This window comes from Lathyrus oleraceus, chromosome 1 (genome assembly GCF_024323335.1).
Source record: "Lathyrus oleraceus cultivar Zhongwan6 chromosome 1, CAAS_Psat_ZW6_1.0, whole genome shotgun sequence".
Lineage (NCBI taxonomy): Eukaryota > Viridiplantae > Streptophyta > Magnoliopsida > Fabales > Fabaceae > Lathyrus > Lathyrus oleraceus.
In genome coordinates this window covers 178238241-178254291 of record NC_066579.1, presented here as the reverse complement: position 1 = coordinate 178254291, position 16051 = coordinate 178238241, and the positions used below count along the sequence as shown (strand labels likewise).

At 30.3% G+C, this 16051-nt stretch overlaps 1 protein-coding gene across 1 annotated transcript; it reads right to left on the bottom strand.

The window, feature by feature from the left end:
• Positions 1–5006: 5006 nt before the first annotated feature.
• On the bottom strand, positions 5007–7507 carry LOC127125937 (ADP-glucose phosphorylase). Its single transcript, XM_051054798.1, has 3 exons — positions 6982–7507; positions 5563–5853; positions 5007–5444 (listed from the first exon to the last, which is right to left on the bottom strand). Exons 1-3 carry the CDS (start codon positions 7438–7440, stop codon positions 5178–5180), a joined length of 1017 nt encoding a protein of 338 aa, XP_050910755.1. The 5' UTR covers positions 7441–7507; the 3' UTR covers positions 5007–5177.
• Positions 7508–16051: the final 8544 nt, after the last annotated feature.

The window sequence follows — 16051 nt, the reverse complement described above, 5'->3', positions numbered from 1 at the left end:
TTTTTATTCCCTTGTTAGGGGCTAAAACTTGTTTTGACTGATGAACATTCTATGTTAGGTTATAGTTAGCACACCTTTTCTAATTACTTAGTTGTAAGAGGATTTTTCTTCATTTTTCTGCTTTTTCTATCTCAATATTTATTTACTCCATTGTTTGGTATGTATAGTTGTCTTAAACTTATACACATCACACTAATTCATTTTATCGATTGAAATTTATGGCACATACATATGTTAGATTGTTCTCATGTCAAAATGTATATTGTGTTTTAGGACTTAGTTTGGATATGAATTTCTTAGCTCCAATTTATGAGAGTGATGATATAGATTTGTACCTAACAGTTGAACAGGATTGTGAGTCGGTTGAACCTAATAGTAATGTGTTAGTGAAACCTAGTAAAATGAAGAAATAAGAGAAATCATGAATCTCAGGTGTGGAAGTTTTTTACTATGATAGAAATGTTGGATAATGAGAGAAGACAAATAGCAAAGTGCAATGTATGTGGTTCATCACATGCATGTGGAGGAAAACAATATTGGATATCTTCTCTAAAACATCATCTTGAAGTTTGTAAAAATGTTAATTTTGGAGATGTTTGTCAGATGACATTAGACATGCAAGGAAAACTAAAATCCTTAAAGGTTGATAATTTGATATCTTGTGAAATGCGTGCTCGACTAATTATCAAGCGAAGTATTCCTTTTAAATTTGTTGAGTTTGATGAGCTTACGACTTGGCTTCAGTACTTGAATCCTGATTACATTCCTATCACTAGAAATACAATCAAGGTTGATCTTTTGAGAATATACAAAATGGAAAAGTAAAAGATTAAGATAGAAATGACCAACATTCATTGTAAGATTTCTTTAACTTATGATTTATAGACATCAATTAATATTGAGGGCTATATTACTTTAACTGCTCATTATATGGATAAAAATTAGAAGTTAAATAATATAATCCTCAACTTTTGTCACATGACTCCTCCTCACACTAACTTTGAGTTGTGTAAAAGAATATCTGAGTTTTTTACTAATTGGGGAATATAGAATAAGGTTTTTTTACCATTACTTTGGATAATACTTCTGCAAATGATATCATGCAGCAAATTTTAAAGACTCAACTAGCCTTGCAAAATTGGTTGTTATGTAAAGGGGAGTTATTTCATGTCCATTATTTTGCACATATCTTAAATCTAATTGTGTAAGAGAGACTTAAAGTAGCTTCTAGTGCTTTGCAAAAATTTAGGGAAAACATCAACCATTTTAGAGAGTAGGATGGTATAATTTAAGCAATGCATTGATATGGTTGACAATATTGATGTATCAAGTGGGTTGGTTATAAATATGCCTACAAGATGGAATTCAACATATTTGATGCTTAAAAATGCTCTTAAATATCAACGTGCATTTGAAAACCTTCATTGTTATGATGCAAATTATACAACTAATCCTTCAAAGGAATAATGGGTGAGACTTGAAAAAATGAGTAGGTTCTTATTGCCATTTTATGAAATTACCACTTTGATGTCTGTAACAAGCTATCCCACTTCCAATTTGTACTTCTTGCAAATTTGGAAAGTTCAACGTCTTTTGATAGACAACCAAAAAGATGTAGGTGGAGTCATAAAAAAATGGCTGAAAGCATGATTTTGAAATTTGAGAAGTATTGTGATGAATATAATGTTGTTCTTGCATCTGGGGTTGTCTTAGATCTAATAATGAAGTTGGACTCATTAGACTATTGTTATAAAGTGATTGATCCACTAAACTGGGAATTAAAGTTGGACAACATAAAGCAGAAATTGTACAAGCTGTTTGCATAATATTCTATTTCTTCTTCCAATGCTTCAATGACTCCTCCTACCTTTTCAACTATGTTAACTGAGGCAAGCATATTTGTTGTAAGTTTTTTTCTTCATGATTTACTAATTGATTTCTTCCAAATAATATGAAAGCATGATTAACTAATTGGTTTCATTTAACTTTATATTATTATTTAATTGTCATAATTTTAGGAAATTAGATTAGGTAGACAACAATCTAGTACGACTAAAAGAAATGGTCAAAGTCAGCTTGACATGTATTTGGAAGAGGCGACGTTGGATCTTAATTACACATAACATTTGAATGTACTAAAATGATGGAAGAACACTAGACAAAAATTTCTCGAACTTTTAGTAATGGCTTGAGGCTTTGTTAAGCATTCCTATCACCACTGTTGCATCAAATCTTTCTTTAGTATTACTTCTAGAGTGTTTAACAAGTATAGAAATCACCAATTGTCTGAAAATGTTGAAACGTTGTTTTGCTCTGGCAATTGGTCGCATGCCTTTGATGATGCTAATTACTTTTAGTATGAATATGGTTATCTACTATTTTTTAATTATATTTTTCTACTAACCATTGAATTTATTTCATTATTTTGTAATGTAGATGGAAATGATGATGACAATGAAGATGAAAAAGAGGGTCCAACTTGTTATAAGAGTGCATATAATATTATTGACCTTATGATTATGATTTAGATTTTAGAATGTTTCACTCTTAATACTTATAACTTTGGTTAGACAATGTATTATGGTTTTGGTTGATTGAACTTAAACTTTGATTTTCTACTTAATATTTATTATGGTTGTGGTTGATTGAACTTAAACTTTGATTTTCTACTTAATATTTATTATGGTTTTGGTTGATTGAACTTTAAATTTGGTTACTTGATGATTAATCCTAATTATCAAACACTCAAAATATTTATTTTGGTTGATTGAAGGTTAATATTTATTGATGATTCTACTTCTATTTTAGGTGAATACTTGTTGAAAGTTCTATTTTTGGTTGAAGGTCAATATTTGTTCAAGATTAATACTTAATGGTTTTAGACTTTTAGTAGCCATTTTATACTTTTTAATTGTTGGTTTGATGCTTTTTTATTGAAATGTAAAAGAAAAGCCTTTTAAATTATTTAAAAAATGAAGAAGAAAAAAAATAAAATGGCGGACAAGCCCACTGTCCACGAATCCTCCACCTTGATGGACGGGTTAGATTTGTATGCCCATTTTGATTTGACGGACTTGCTCGTCCCACTCCCTTTCTAACGGGTTTAAGACGAAACGGAACGGGACAAACGACCCGTTTTACTATCTCTAATCACATTATTAAAAACCACTTAAACACGGTTTTTTTGGACTCCTACACACACAACACACCACACACAACATAAACCAATATACTAATTAACTTATTAATTACTACAACCACATACATCAAAATTTTGAATCTAGCTCATCTAAATTTATTTTTTAAATCCTATTTTTTAATAAAGTATATGTTTACATCAGTATGATAGATTGACTGGCACAGTATGTACAAATATCCATGCATTGGTATTAACCTCTTTCTGACAGTCTTATTTTCTTTATGAGAATTATTTAAACCTATGCAACCAAGTTGTATGTGTAAGTATAGTTTGGCGAGAACCTTTATGTGGTTAATAGTTTTAGTGTTATTTTGGTTTAGCGATTGAAAATATAAAATGTGAGCCTACACTGTTGTTGTTATTATTATTATTATTATTATTATTATTATTATTATTATTATTATTATTATTATTATTATTATTATTATTATTATTATTATTATTATTATCATTATTATTATTATTATTATTATTATTATTATTATTATTATCATTATTATTATTATTATTATTATTATTATTATTATTATTATTATTATTATTATTATTATTATTATTATTATTATTATTATTATTATTATTAATAGTATTGTTGTTATTGTTATTATTAATGTTGTTGTTATTATTACTATTATTTTATTTGTTTAAAAAAATATTTGTACATTTTTTTAAATCTTTTATATTTAGTTATCATACTAATTTAATTTTAAGATATAACTATATTTATTATTATATTTAATTATCTTATGTTTAACATGACGATACATATTAAAATCTTATTTGATAATTATGAATTCAAAATCAATTTTGATTCAAATTATTCAAACAATATTAAATGTCCATAATTAAAATGTTATTCATAATTATTTATCTTACTATTTTTTTGTTGTTGTTAGTTTTAATGAAAGAAATATAATTTCTTTTATTCTAATGAATGAGATAATATAAAAATAATATATTTTTATAAATGAGAAAAAATATATTATTGATACAAAAATTTATATAAAAAGAATATATATTGATATAAATATTTTTATAAACATAAAAAAATCTTTTGTTATATAAAAAAATTTATAAACGAAAAAAAAATATATTGTTGATAAAAAAAATTTATAAATAAGAAAAATATATTGTTGATACAAATTTTTTTATGAACAAGAAAAAAATTTAATATTCATACAAATATTTTTATAAATGAGAAAAATGTATTGTTGATTTAAATACTTTTATAAACATAATTTTTTTTACCTTTTATACAAATATTTGTATAAATGAAAAAAATATACTATCGATATAAATATTTTTATAAACGTAAATTTTTTTATTATTGATATAAATATTTTTATAAATGAAAAATATACCGTTGATACAAAATATTTTCGTAAACGAAAAAAAATCTTGATATAAATATTTTTATAAACAAAAAAAAAGTGTATTATTGATAAAAAAAATTTGTAAATGAGAAAAATATATATCTTTGATACAGATATTTTTATAAATATATTTTTTTAAAATTTAATACAAATATTTTTATAAAAGAAAATATATTGTTGATATATATATTTTTATAAATGAAAAAAAAAATCTGATTAATACAAATATTTTAAAAAAATTGTATTGTTATAGTATTTTGCCCCACCAACAAATTTTTTATGAACCCGTCTCGCTTATACATTATACATTGCATATTGCTAACAAACCCCCCTCCCATTTTGCAAGAACAAAAAGATTTCAATATTTTTTATGAAATAAAAAAAAAGGGAAATATTTTTGGTTTTCGTAATGGTGAAATAAATTGTTTACTATCTTTGAAAAAAATGATTCTCATCATTTCTAATTTATTCAGTATAGATGTAAGATTAAGATTCAATTCGTTTAACATAATTTTTTAACACTCAAGGAACCAAATCCTTAACACAAATAGTATGGCCTTGGGTGGGTATGTCACCCCTCCACATTAACAGTATGTTTCTACCTCTTATTCTGATTCTGGAACATTCACTTCTCTTAGAACCTTTGCAGCATCCTCTGGAAAAACTGGATTTATGTAACATCCAGTCGCGAGTTCGAAACCGGCCGTCCCAATTAGTTGAGGTACTATCTGTATAAACCAATGAGTGTATGCCAATTCCGATTCGTCGCCATGAAGTGGACTAGTGTGAATCATAAAGTTGAACGGCGGATCGTTCAGCTGCAAAGATATCTTCCTCAGCATTTGTTTCAACAAACCTCCAAGATCAACTGCCTGCAACATAAATGTCATGATATGTCAAGATATAGCGATAAAGTTTCAGACCATAAACCCTCGAACGGAGAAATCACCACATGCATATTCAGTTGAAAATCACGTGCTATAGTGTTACCTTTTCAGCATCCAATTCATGGAAATGAGCAGAGTGATAACGAGGAACGATCCATACTTCAAAAGGAAATGAAGCAGCATAAGGAACCAATGAAAAGAAGTAGGTCGAGGAATCAATCAAAAGTTCGGCACGTTGAATTTCACAAATAGAACATTTCCCGGTCTGATCGTAAAAGTCCTTCATACTTCCAAGGCGGGCGGAAACAGTAGGCGGAATAACCGGCATGGCAATCATTTGACTATGGGAATGAGTCATTGATGCACCGGCTGCAGCACCATGGTTTTTAAACACCTTCAAAGATTAAAGAACTCAAGTTTACTACATGATAATTACATGAAACAGGTGCCGAGAACGGTAATATAATTATGCATAACCAGTATTATCCATCGTTGTTCCCGAAAAATAGATGTTGGTTCGAGTTCCGATATACAAGAGTGTTACAAAGCTAAGATCAACCATTAACCTACATAAATACAATTTAAATTTCAATCTCATACATATTTTGTTAGTCAAATTGGTCCAAACAGTATCATGCTTAGCAAACAAAATACCGACTTTAAAGACTAATGTGATAACTTCTGGTAGTTCAGCGACTAGTAACTAAAGAGAAAATAGAAAAATCGTAAACAATGAATGCTATATTTGTTTCAGCAGTTTGGCCAAGTGTGCCTACGTCTATGACTTCAGAGCAGTTGTAAGTCTGTATTATTACTCGAATGATTATGCTTTCAGTGTTACAAGCCCGATTACAAATATACCCCTGAACCATATCAGATTACAATAATACCCTATAACCGTATCACATGGGCAATCGCTTCCCCACACCAAAATTATGTATAGAATGCATATTTATAAAACAAACAATGACACACAAACATCATATATGACACCGAAACTAACCCGTCTACGTCAGTAATAATTTAAAATTCAAAAGAAAAAAAATGAAGTGATTGAATGTAATTACATGATCGAACCATTGTGTTTGAGTATGGAATTAATACATGTCAGACACCAAACAGAGTAAAATTCCCCATAATAGAGAGTTCCTAGATTCACGCAGTCAACACAACCATGACAGTCAGTTCAAGATTGATTCAGTGTTTTCAAATGGCGGTAAGGTTGCGGAATTTGAGTAAATCCATATTGTTCTATAGTCTGCATTTCGCAATTAACAACACTATAATAAGCCCCCAAATCACCGAAAAGCCAGCTCAGTTGGTAGTTGTGCTCTCGGACACCAGGTGTCTGAGTTCCATATTTGCAGGCGAGTATATTAACATAACAATTAACATTCTAAGAGCTTAAAAACACTAATAAATTCACTAAAGTCACCAATAACTACTCTTAACCATGCAAATCAAATTAATTTTTCTAGGAAAAAAATCACTGAAATTACTATCAGTATTTTTGAAAACGAACCTGAACGTATTTGATAGAGTGACGGTTAACAAGTTGTTGAATTCTACGAGTATAAGCAACAAAAACCTCTCCAATTTCTTCCTTCGACAAATCACAAAGCTGAACCGAATGAACCGGAGTTTCAATAATAACATCATGAAACCCAAACCCATCCAAAACCGAACCGGAAGACACATCAACCGGGTCTACGAGATTGCGTGAGAGGGCAGGGTAAAGATTCTGAATGACCCGAATCTTCCAGTTCGGGTCATCGGGTGGAACCCGGAAAATTTCGGGTGCGCATTGGTGTTCGTTGCCGATGCAGAAAGGGCAGGTGGTGTTGGGATTAGGGTTTGATGGTGATTTGGATTTGAAATCGGTGGGTCGTTTTGATCTTGCGGGTGAGAAGATTACCCAACGGTTGTAAATTGGGTCTTTGCGAAGTTGTGGGTTTTGGGTTTCTGAGGTTGAAGATGACATAGTTTTAGGTTGAGGTGGCAACTTGTGAAAAAGCAGTTGTGGGTTTTTGCTACTAATGTTTTATAGTTTTGCTAGTAGTTTTTCTTGTTAGTTTTTGTTTTTTATTTGTTAGTCCTCTTAAGTGTTTTTTTTAATACTTTTGACGCATATTAAAATAACTAATTAATTAATATTATTACTTTTAAATAATAATTCTTTTTTATTTATAATATCTTAAATTATTTATTATATTTATTTTACTTTTTTAAATAATTGTTTAAGAATAATTTTAACAAAAATGTTATTAATATTATCTTGAATTCAAGTGATAATTAAAAATAAATATTATTTTTTTAAAAAATTGACACTTGAAAAAAAAAAGGAGAGTATATGATTTTTCTTAATTATCATATCCATTTTTATTGATTTTAGACATAATTAATTATTAGATCTTTTAATTTAATTTAATATTCCACTTTAATTTTTAATTAAAAATATGTTACTCCATGTTTCTCGGAAAATAATGTTTCATTTATATTTTTTTTTATTTTAAAATAATTATTCATTTATATTATCAATGCAATATTTATTATTATTCATCCATTAACATATTCCTAGTCAATATATTTTCCGTCTCATAATGAGTGATCTAATAGACTATTTCACACGTATTAAATGTAATAATTAAAAGATCTAATAATAAAATTGAAAAAAAAGTTGTATTGTAAATTGAAACGAATCATTTGTTTTGGAACACTTTGTTATTCTAAATGCGTTCCTCATTAACTTTCATTTTATTCAACTATTTTATTAACTATATTTAATAAAATTATTCTAGTAAATAATATTAGTTTTTTTTTTCATTAAAACCAACATATTTAATCATTTTTTAAGAAAAATGCATTACTCAAATATGACTTTTTAATAAGTTCATTTCCGTTATCCTATTTGGTCTTTTATGTCAATTTTTGACAAAAAGATATATTAAGTTCTGGTGACGTGGCGTGACAACAAAGTCATTGGTACAAATATGATTCCAATTTATATGTATTACTCAGACTCACAGTTTAAACTATATATCAGTTTTTAACTACACATGTTGACTCAGATTTGTACCAATAACTTTGTTGTCACGCCACGTCACCAAACCTCAATGTTTTTTTTTTGTGAGAAATTGTCAGAAGATATTAAATAAGATAATAGAAATGAAGTTAAAAGACTAACATGTAATGTTATTTAGTTAAGGGACTAAAACATAATATTAAATTAAGTTAAAAGATTAAAACATGTATTAAATCTTGATTTTACTACTAACTTTTTGGTTTAGTACCTTGTTTGACTATTAGTAAGGGTGAAAATATTCATGTTCCTTTTTTAGCTTTGTTATGCAAAATCTCACAAAATAAATGGAAAAGCCGGAACTGATATTCTGAAGGACGTTGACAAAAAAATCTTATTTCACCAAACAAAAAATGAAGCGGAGGTGGGACGGGCTACAAGCCCTATGTCTTTTTAATTTAAAAATTGCAAAAGTTAATGTTAATATATGCGACCGCAAAAAAAAAAAATGACAGAACAAATATATTAGAGTGTGTGAATTAAAAATTTTGATCTGCTCCACAAAAAAGTGTGAACAAAACGAATATGTTTAATAAGTCAGATCCATTTTGCCACCAATAACTATATTTTATGATTTTTATTAATGATTTTGCTACTGATTTGTTGTTGTGTTGTAACTAGTATGTTTAATGATTTTAATATCAGTTTTGTGTTTGTTTTTAAAGGTTATATTCTTATAATAAAAGTTCATCCGACTTGATCGAACAACTTCAATTTATTTAAAACATTTTTTTTTTAAAATTGAACAGTTTTTGATTTTTTTAATAGGAAATCTGTTTAGACTTTTTAAATTAAATTAGTAGAAATAAATAATTTATCATAATGTATATAATGGATAAACTAGCTCATAGATTTTTCTGGAAAAAATAAATGGAATGACATGAATTTAGGCTCTCCAAGTGATCTTTTTGAACTATATGCACATATCTTACACCATATGATTGAGATTATTAACCAAGTTAATGAACTAAACGATAAAGAGAGTAAATTGAATACTGGTATAGTTAGTAGGAGAGTTACAAACTTTACCTTCATTTTATTAGTTCACAATTTTCAATTCTCATAATATATTGAAAGATTCCTTTATAATTAATTACTGGAATACAACACTTAAACTCTTGTAAACAATTTTAAATACATTGTAATTGAAAGGGGAAGTTTTATCGTATTGAGGTAACATCTGAGATTTTATACGAAATAAAATTTTGGATGATTAAAAATCAACATAAGAATAAAGTAAGTGTAGTACAAATAATGATGTTGTTGTGGATGTGTGGTAAGACTTGATAGGATAAAATTAGAAATGAAAATACTAGGTAGAGTGTCGTGGTAACGCTTATAGTGGAGAAGATGGTGAAAAATAGACTTAGGTGATTTGTGAATGTAGAGAGAATATCGGTAGATTCTGTAGTAAGGATGATACAGAAGGAGAGAAGACAAATAATTAGAGGAAAGGGAAAATCTAGAAAAACTATCAAAGAAGTTATTAAGAAAGATCTTAAAATTAATGATTTAGATAGAAACATGGTCTTTGATAGAACATTATGACGAAAGTTGATATATGTAGCCGATTTAGTGGGATAAGACTTAGTTGTTGCTATTGTTGTAAGATTTGTTTCAAAATCAACAATGATGCTATAAACTTTGGTTGATTAATTTTGGTCCGACTCGATAAGTTTTGATTTGGTTAACCATGATTCGGTTTGATTATTGAATTGTTTGGTAAATTATGATTTGGTTCAATAACTAAAGGTAATGGTTCGGTTATTTCAGAACAGTTCTGTTCATTTCGGTTCTATGGATTTTTGAAAAAACCCACATATATGGTTTAAATTTAAATAGAATTTTTATTTAACTTTGTTTATACAGAATGGTGTATACCAAAAGAAAACTAGTTCGGATTCTCCCTCAAATAGAACAATTTTTTTTATCATAAATCAAATGAAAATTTTGTGTTTAGATTGAGTTTTCAAGAGAGAACATATTGATTTAAGTTGTACAAAAAAATGTTGAACGAGATTATTTCTCCTTTTTATGAGTTAATTAAGAACAAAGTATGAGAAAGATTAATTAAAGAATATGTATGAGATAAAGGAATGACAAGTATGGTTGGATTGGGATAACTTTATCAATTCTAGGAGTCCAAAGGGCTTGGAAAGAAGCAACCCAAAAGGGTCTAGTAAGAATTGGGTGACCATCACCTCGGGTTGCCCGACTGTGATCCAAGTCTATGATCCAGACTCTTGTTCACCATCTGATATATTTCACTCACATTTGGTAGACAAAGTAGTTGAACCGTAGCAACAAAGGAGAAAATCATCCACATATAATGGAGGAAGAACCAGTCTCATTTACTCCTACAAACTTGTTAGCAAGGTAGGAGAAAATTGTTTCTTCTTTACTGTGAGAATTTGGATCAAACTCTAGTCTCGACAATGGCAGCTTCTTGGTTCGACAAAGGTTTAACATGTAGTTGAAGTCTGTTCACATGTTGATCGTGCATGCTGTAGTCGAAGTATGCTCAAACATGGCGTAATCGAAATGCTAGAATTGTTAGCATGTCGAATTATGCCTTTTGTTTAAGACCAATTGTTTAAGTTAGTTTTTAGCCTAAGTTAGATTAAATAGACTAGTTCTCTCAGATTGTTCAGTAAAGAGTTTTGGTTGTTGTTATTCACTTATAATCTTTAAACTTTAATAGAGAAAGTGAATAGTAAAACAATTATATAACTAATCCTGATTTTCTTCTTATTCCTTCTTCTCTCTCTTTCCTAACACATAGGTAAAAGAGCTTCATAAATAATTATGAATTCACCCTCAAGTTCAAATTCAATTTTTGAACTTGTTAATTGTAACACTCTCTAATTACTAACCATCAGTAAATACACTAACTTGTTTTCATTAGTCATAACATAGTAAAGCATACTTTGAATTCAATAAAAATTCCAATGACAATCTAACATTCATTTATTTAACTAATTAACTGCGCAAATAACTTAATACTATCATAATCCCACACTAATAATTCTAATCGACTTTCACTGACATCAACTTAACATTAGCAATTCAACAAAGAGTTAATTAACTGTTTTTTCTTCTAGATGAATCGTTAAGACTAGTTAAACCTAACTTGTCTATGCATTAAACTCATATTAACTAACTTTCTAGTTCACTTGCATAACTACTTCGATCCAAAGTATATTCATAACTAACTGAAACTCTAACCAGAAATTAACATTTCCTACAATTGTTAAACAATGTGAATCATCCTAGCAAACTCTGTTGGTGTAAGCCCTAGAGGCCAATACTTTTGGTACATGTATCGAATTATTTATTAATAATAAAAGACTTTTTCTTTATTATGTTTGTTTAATAAAGTCCCTGGAATAGCTAGTCCGTTTAATGTATCAAGTGTGACTTGATCATGGGATCCCATTAAACATAAGGACATTATTCTTAAAGTATCTGTAGTCGAGCTTTGTTGAGAAGCGAGATAACATTAAAGCATTAAGACTATTATGTATATAGACTGATGATCACATCTCATGGATCATGGATAAGGAATTATCAACTCTTAAACATAAGTATGAATATTAGAAGTAATATTTATACTGAATTAACCCGCTATGAGAATACTACATAGAATGTTATGCAAAGTGGCATAAGTTATTCTCATGGTGATAGTGGTGTATATCACCCTTCGACCTGAAACCACTATGAACCCTAAATGTAGAGTCAAGTGCTTTATTATTGATCAAACATTGTCCGTAACTAGATGACCATAAAGACAGTTGATGGGTACTCCACGAAGCATGCTGAGGGACATGAGTTACCTAGATGGAATTTGCCCATCATGCGTAACAGGATAAATGTCTAAGGGCCCAATATTGAACTGGACAAGGATGACACAGTTTATGCCTTGTGTTCAATATAAACACAAGAGAAAAATGGTAAATTATACACATAAGTATTATCACAAAAAGGGATTTTTCAGATCACATGACATTTTCGTGTCTTGGGTAGCAGTGATGTGTTGCTATATACCGCTCACTGTTTATCATGTTAAATACGTAATTTAATATAATTGTCAATATCGCGAAAACCTACAGGGCACTACGCCAAATAAGGGAAAAGAGGGCGCTTTTTTTGGCCTATAACAACGCTTTAAAGCGCCCTCTAATCTGGCGCTGGCATAGGTAAAGACAGCGCTTTTTTTCCTGGTGAAAGCGCTGTCTAAAGTGGCTCTTTAAGCCCTTTAAGGGCCACTTTAGAGGGCGTTTTTTAAAGAAAGCGCCCTCTAAAGTGGAAACATTTAAGGGTTTAGAGGGCGCTTTTACTGGAAAGTGCCCTCTAAAGTGGAAACTTTTAAGGGTTTAGAGGGCGCTTTTACTGGAAAGCACCCTCTAAAGTGCAAATTTAAAGGGTTTAGAGGGCGCTTATTTTGGGAAGCGCCCTCTAAAGTGGGTGGTTATTTAATTTTTTTTTTTAAAAAGCGCTATATTTTTTTATTTATTTTAGACAACCTGTATATTGAAGCAGTACACCCAAAACTGTATAATTTGAAGCCCTTTTTCACACATTGCATTCAACAAGCCTTATATACAACAATCCATACCTATACAACAATCCACTGATATATAATCGTTTAACTTCTAAAGATTCTAAATATACAACCAATTCATAACTTAAAAAGAAATAAAACTAAGTAGCAAAAGCATCTCTGAGATGTATGTTTTTTTTGCTAGCAGCAGTCTTCTTAGCAACAACCTCTTTTTGTTCAATATCAATAGCATGAACCTAAAATATCATAAAATTAGTTAGGTGATGTATAAGATCAAGAATTAACATTTTCTATGCATAAATATCATATAATTGTGTTTATACCTTTTTTTTTGATGCAACTGACTCGATTTGCTGCGTAATCCCCTTATATTTTTGGTCCCTTATCTTTTGAAGATAGAATTGATATTTGTTTAGATGGACATGTTCCATTGTCGTAGAGGGATACTTTCAAATATCCAGCATCATCATCTACGCGAATGAGGCTTGACGACAATGGAACATCTCCATCTAAACAAATATCAATTGATACTTTCAAGTATCCCTTGCCCCTTGCACGAATGATTGACTTCATAATAGCCATTTTACCTGTAATAAAGAAAACAATTAAAATCAGATGACAAATGTAAAAACAATTAAAATCATAAAAGTCATTTTACCTGTAATAAAGAAAACAATTAAAATCATTTGACCTGTACCTTTTTCACTAAGTTCTCTTTCTTTTCTTGGTTGGAATATGTTCTACATGTCTCTTAACAACACGGACGGTTGGATTGATCCAAATACCCTCATTATGATCATTTCTAATATATGAATCATTTGATATAATATTCTCATCTTGATCATTTCTGGTAAACGATTCAATCTCAACATCAATATCACCTTGATCTCCAGTGTTTTCATCAATTACTTTGTTGGAAAAAAGAACTATAGACCATTTCGTACTTTTCGGATCATTGACATAGAACACTTGTCTAGGTTGAGAGGCTAGAATAAAAGACTCATCTTTGTATCCCACCCTATTAAGATCCACTTGCAAAAATCCTGACTTATCCATTCGAATGCCGTTATTATTTTCAACCCACTTGCAACCAAATATAGGAATCTGAAACTTCTCATAATCAAACACCCAAATGCGCTCGATAACACCAAAATACGACAGATTTGCAAATTTGGGGTTTAAGTCCTTCACACTTGATATGTGCATTGCTTCAGCTACCACGGTGACACCACTATTCTGCATAGTACTTTTATCATCTTGTTCTTTGGTATAAAATGTGTATCCATTAATCGCGTATGCGCTATAAGAAAAAACATGGAAACTTGGACCATATGCTAAGCATCTCAACCTTTCTGTTATTGAAGCGGGATCTGAATAATACTTTGAATAAATATGATCCTTAAACCAAGGTATAAAACATCGATTGTGCTCTCGTACTATCCAATTTTCATTTCTATTGGGATTTAAACCTCGGAGAACATCCTTGTGAATTTCAACATACGGCTCAACCTCATTCTCATTGTGCAGAACATACAAATGCACTTGATCCCGTTCGACCCTTGATACTACCACGATTTTATTTCCAATTAGATTTTTTCCTTCTTTCTTTTCGACAAGCTGAGACTTGGGGAGTCCGATTGACTGAAGTAGACAAATATTCAGTACAAAACTCAATCGCTTCTTCAACAATGTATCTTTCAACCATACAACCTTCTGGTCGACTTCGGTTCTTCACGTACCCTTTTAATATTTTCATATAACGTTCAACAGGGTACATCCATCTCATATAAGCTGGTCCACACAATTGTGTCTCTTTCACAAGATGAACAACTAGATGTACCATTATGTCAAAAAATGATGGAGGAAAAAACATTTCAAGCTCACACAAAGTAATAACGATTTCTTTTTGCAACATTGGTAAGATCGCAGGATTGATCACCTTACTGCAAATTGACTTGAAGAAAGAACACAACTTAGTTATAGAGCTTCTTACTTTTTCTGGAAGAATAGAACGTATACCTATTGGGAGAAAATGTTCCATTATAACATGGCAATCATGGGTCTTTAAACTCTTTAACTTGAGGTCTTTCATAGACACAAGTCTTCTAATATCTGAAGAGTACCCTTCTGGAACTTTAACTTCACTTAGAAACTTACACAATGTTTTTTTCTCCTTTCTAGATAGAGTATAAGCAGCAGGCGGTAGATATATTCGTTTTCCTTTCTTCAAGGGTCCTAATTCAGTTCTTATTCCCATCGCTATAAAGTCCTTTCTTGCCTTAAGGCCATCCTTAGACTTTCCTTGTATATTGAGTAACGTGCCAATAACACTTTCAAATACATTTTTTTCAATATGCATAACATCAAGAAAATGTCTCACATACAAGGACTTCCAATACGGCAATTCAAAAAAAACTGACCTCTTCTTCCACCCACTTTTGACAAGTGTCTGGGCAAAAGGCTTGCCAAACTGAGTATCCAAATCTTTCACCTTTTCAAAAATTTGATCACCCGTCAATATAGGTGGAGCTCTGCCTTGTTCTGTCTCTCCATTGAACGCCTTTCTCCATCCACTGTAGTGATGATTTGAATTTAAGAATCTCCGATGACCGAGAAAGACATTCTTCTGACCAAACTCCAAGCGCTTCCAATCTGTTTTATCTTCACAAATAGGACACGCACATTGACCTTTTATGCTATACCCTGATAGATTTCCGTATGCTGGAAAATCATTAATTGTGCCAAACAACATCACCCTCAAGTTGAAACTTTCTTTCCTATATCCATCATAAACCTCCACACCGGTCTCCCACAAAATCTTTAAATCTTCGATTAAGGGCTTCAAGTACACGTCTATGTCATTCCCTGGTTGTTTAGGTCCAGAAATCAACATAGACAACATCATGTACTTACGCTTCATACATAGCCATGGAGGTAGGTTATAAATCATAA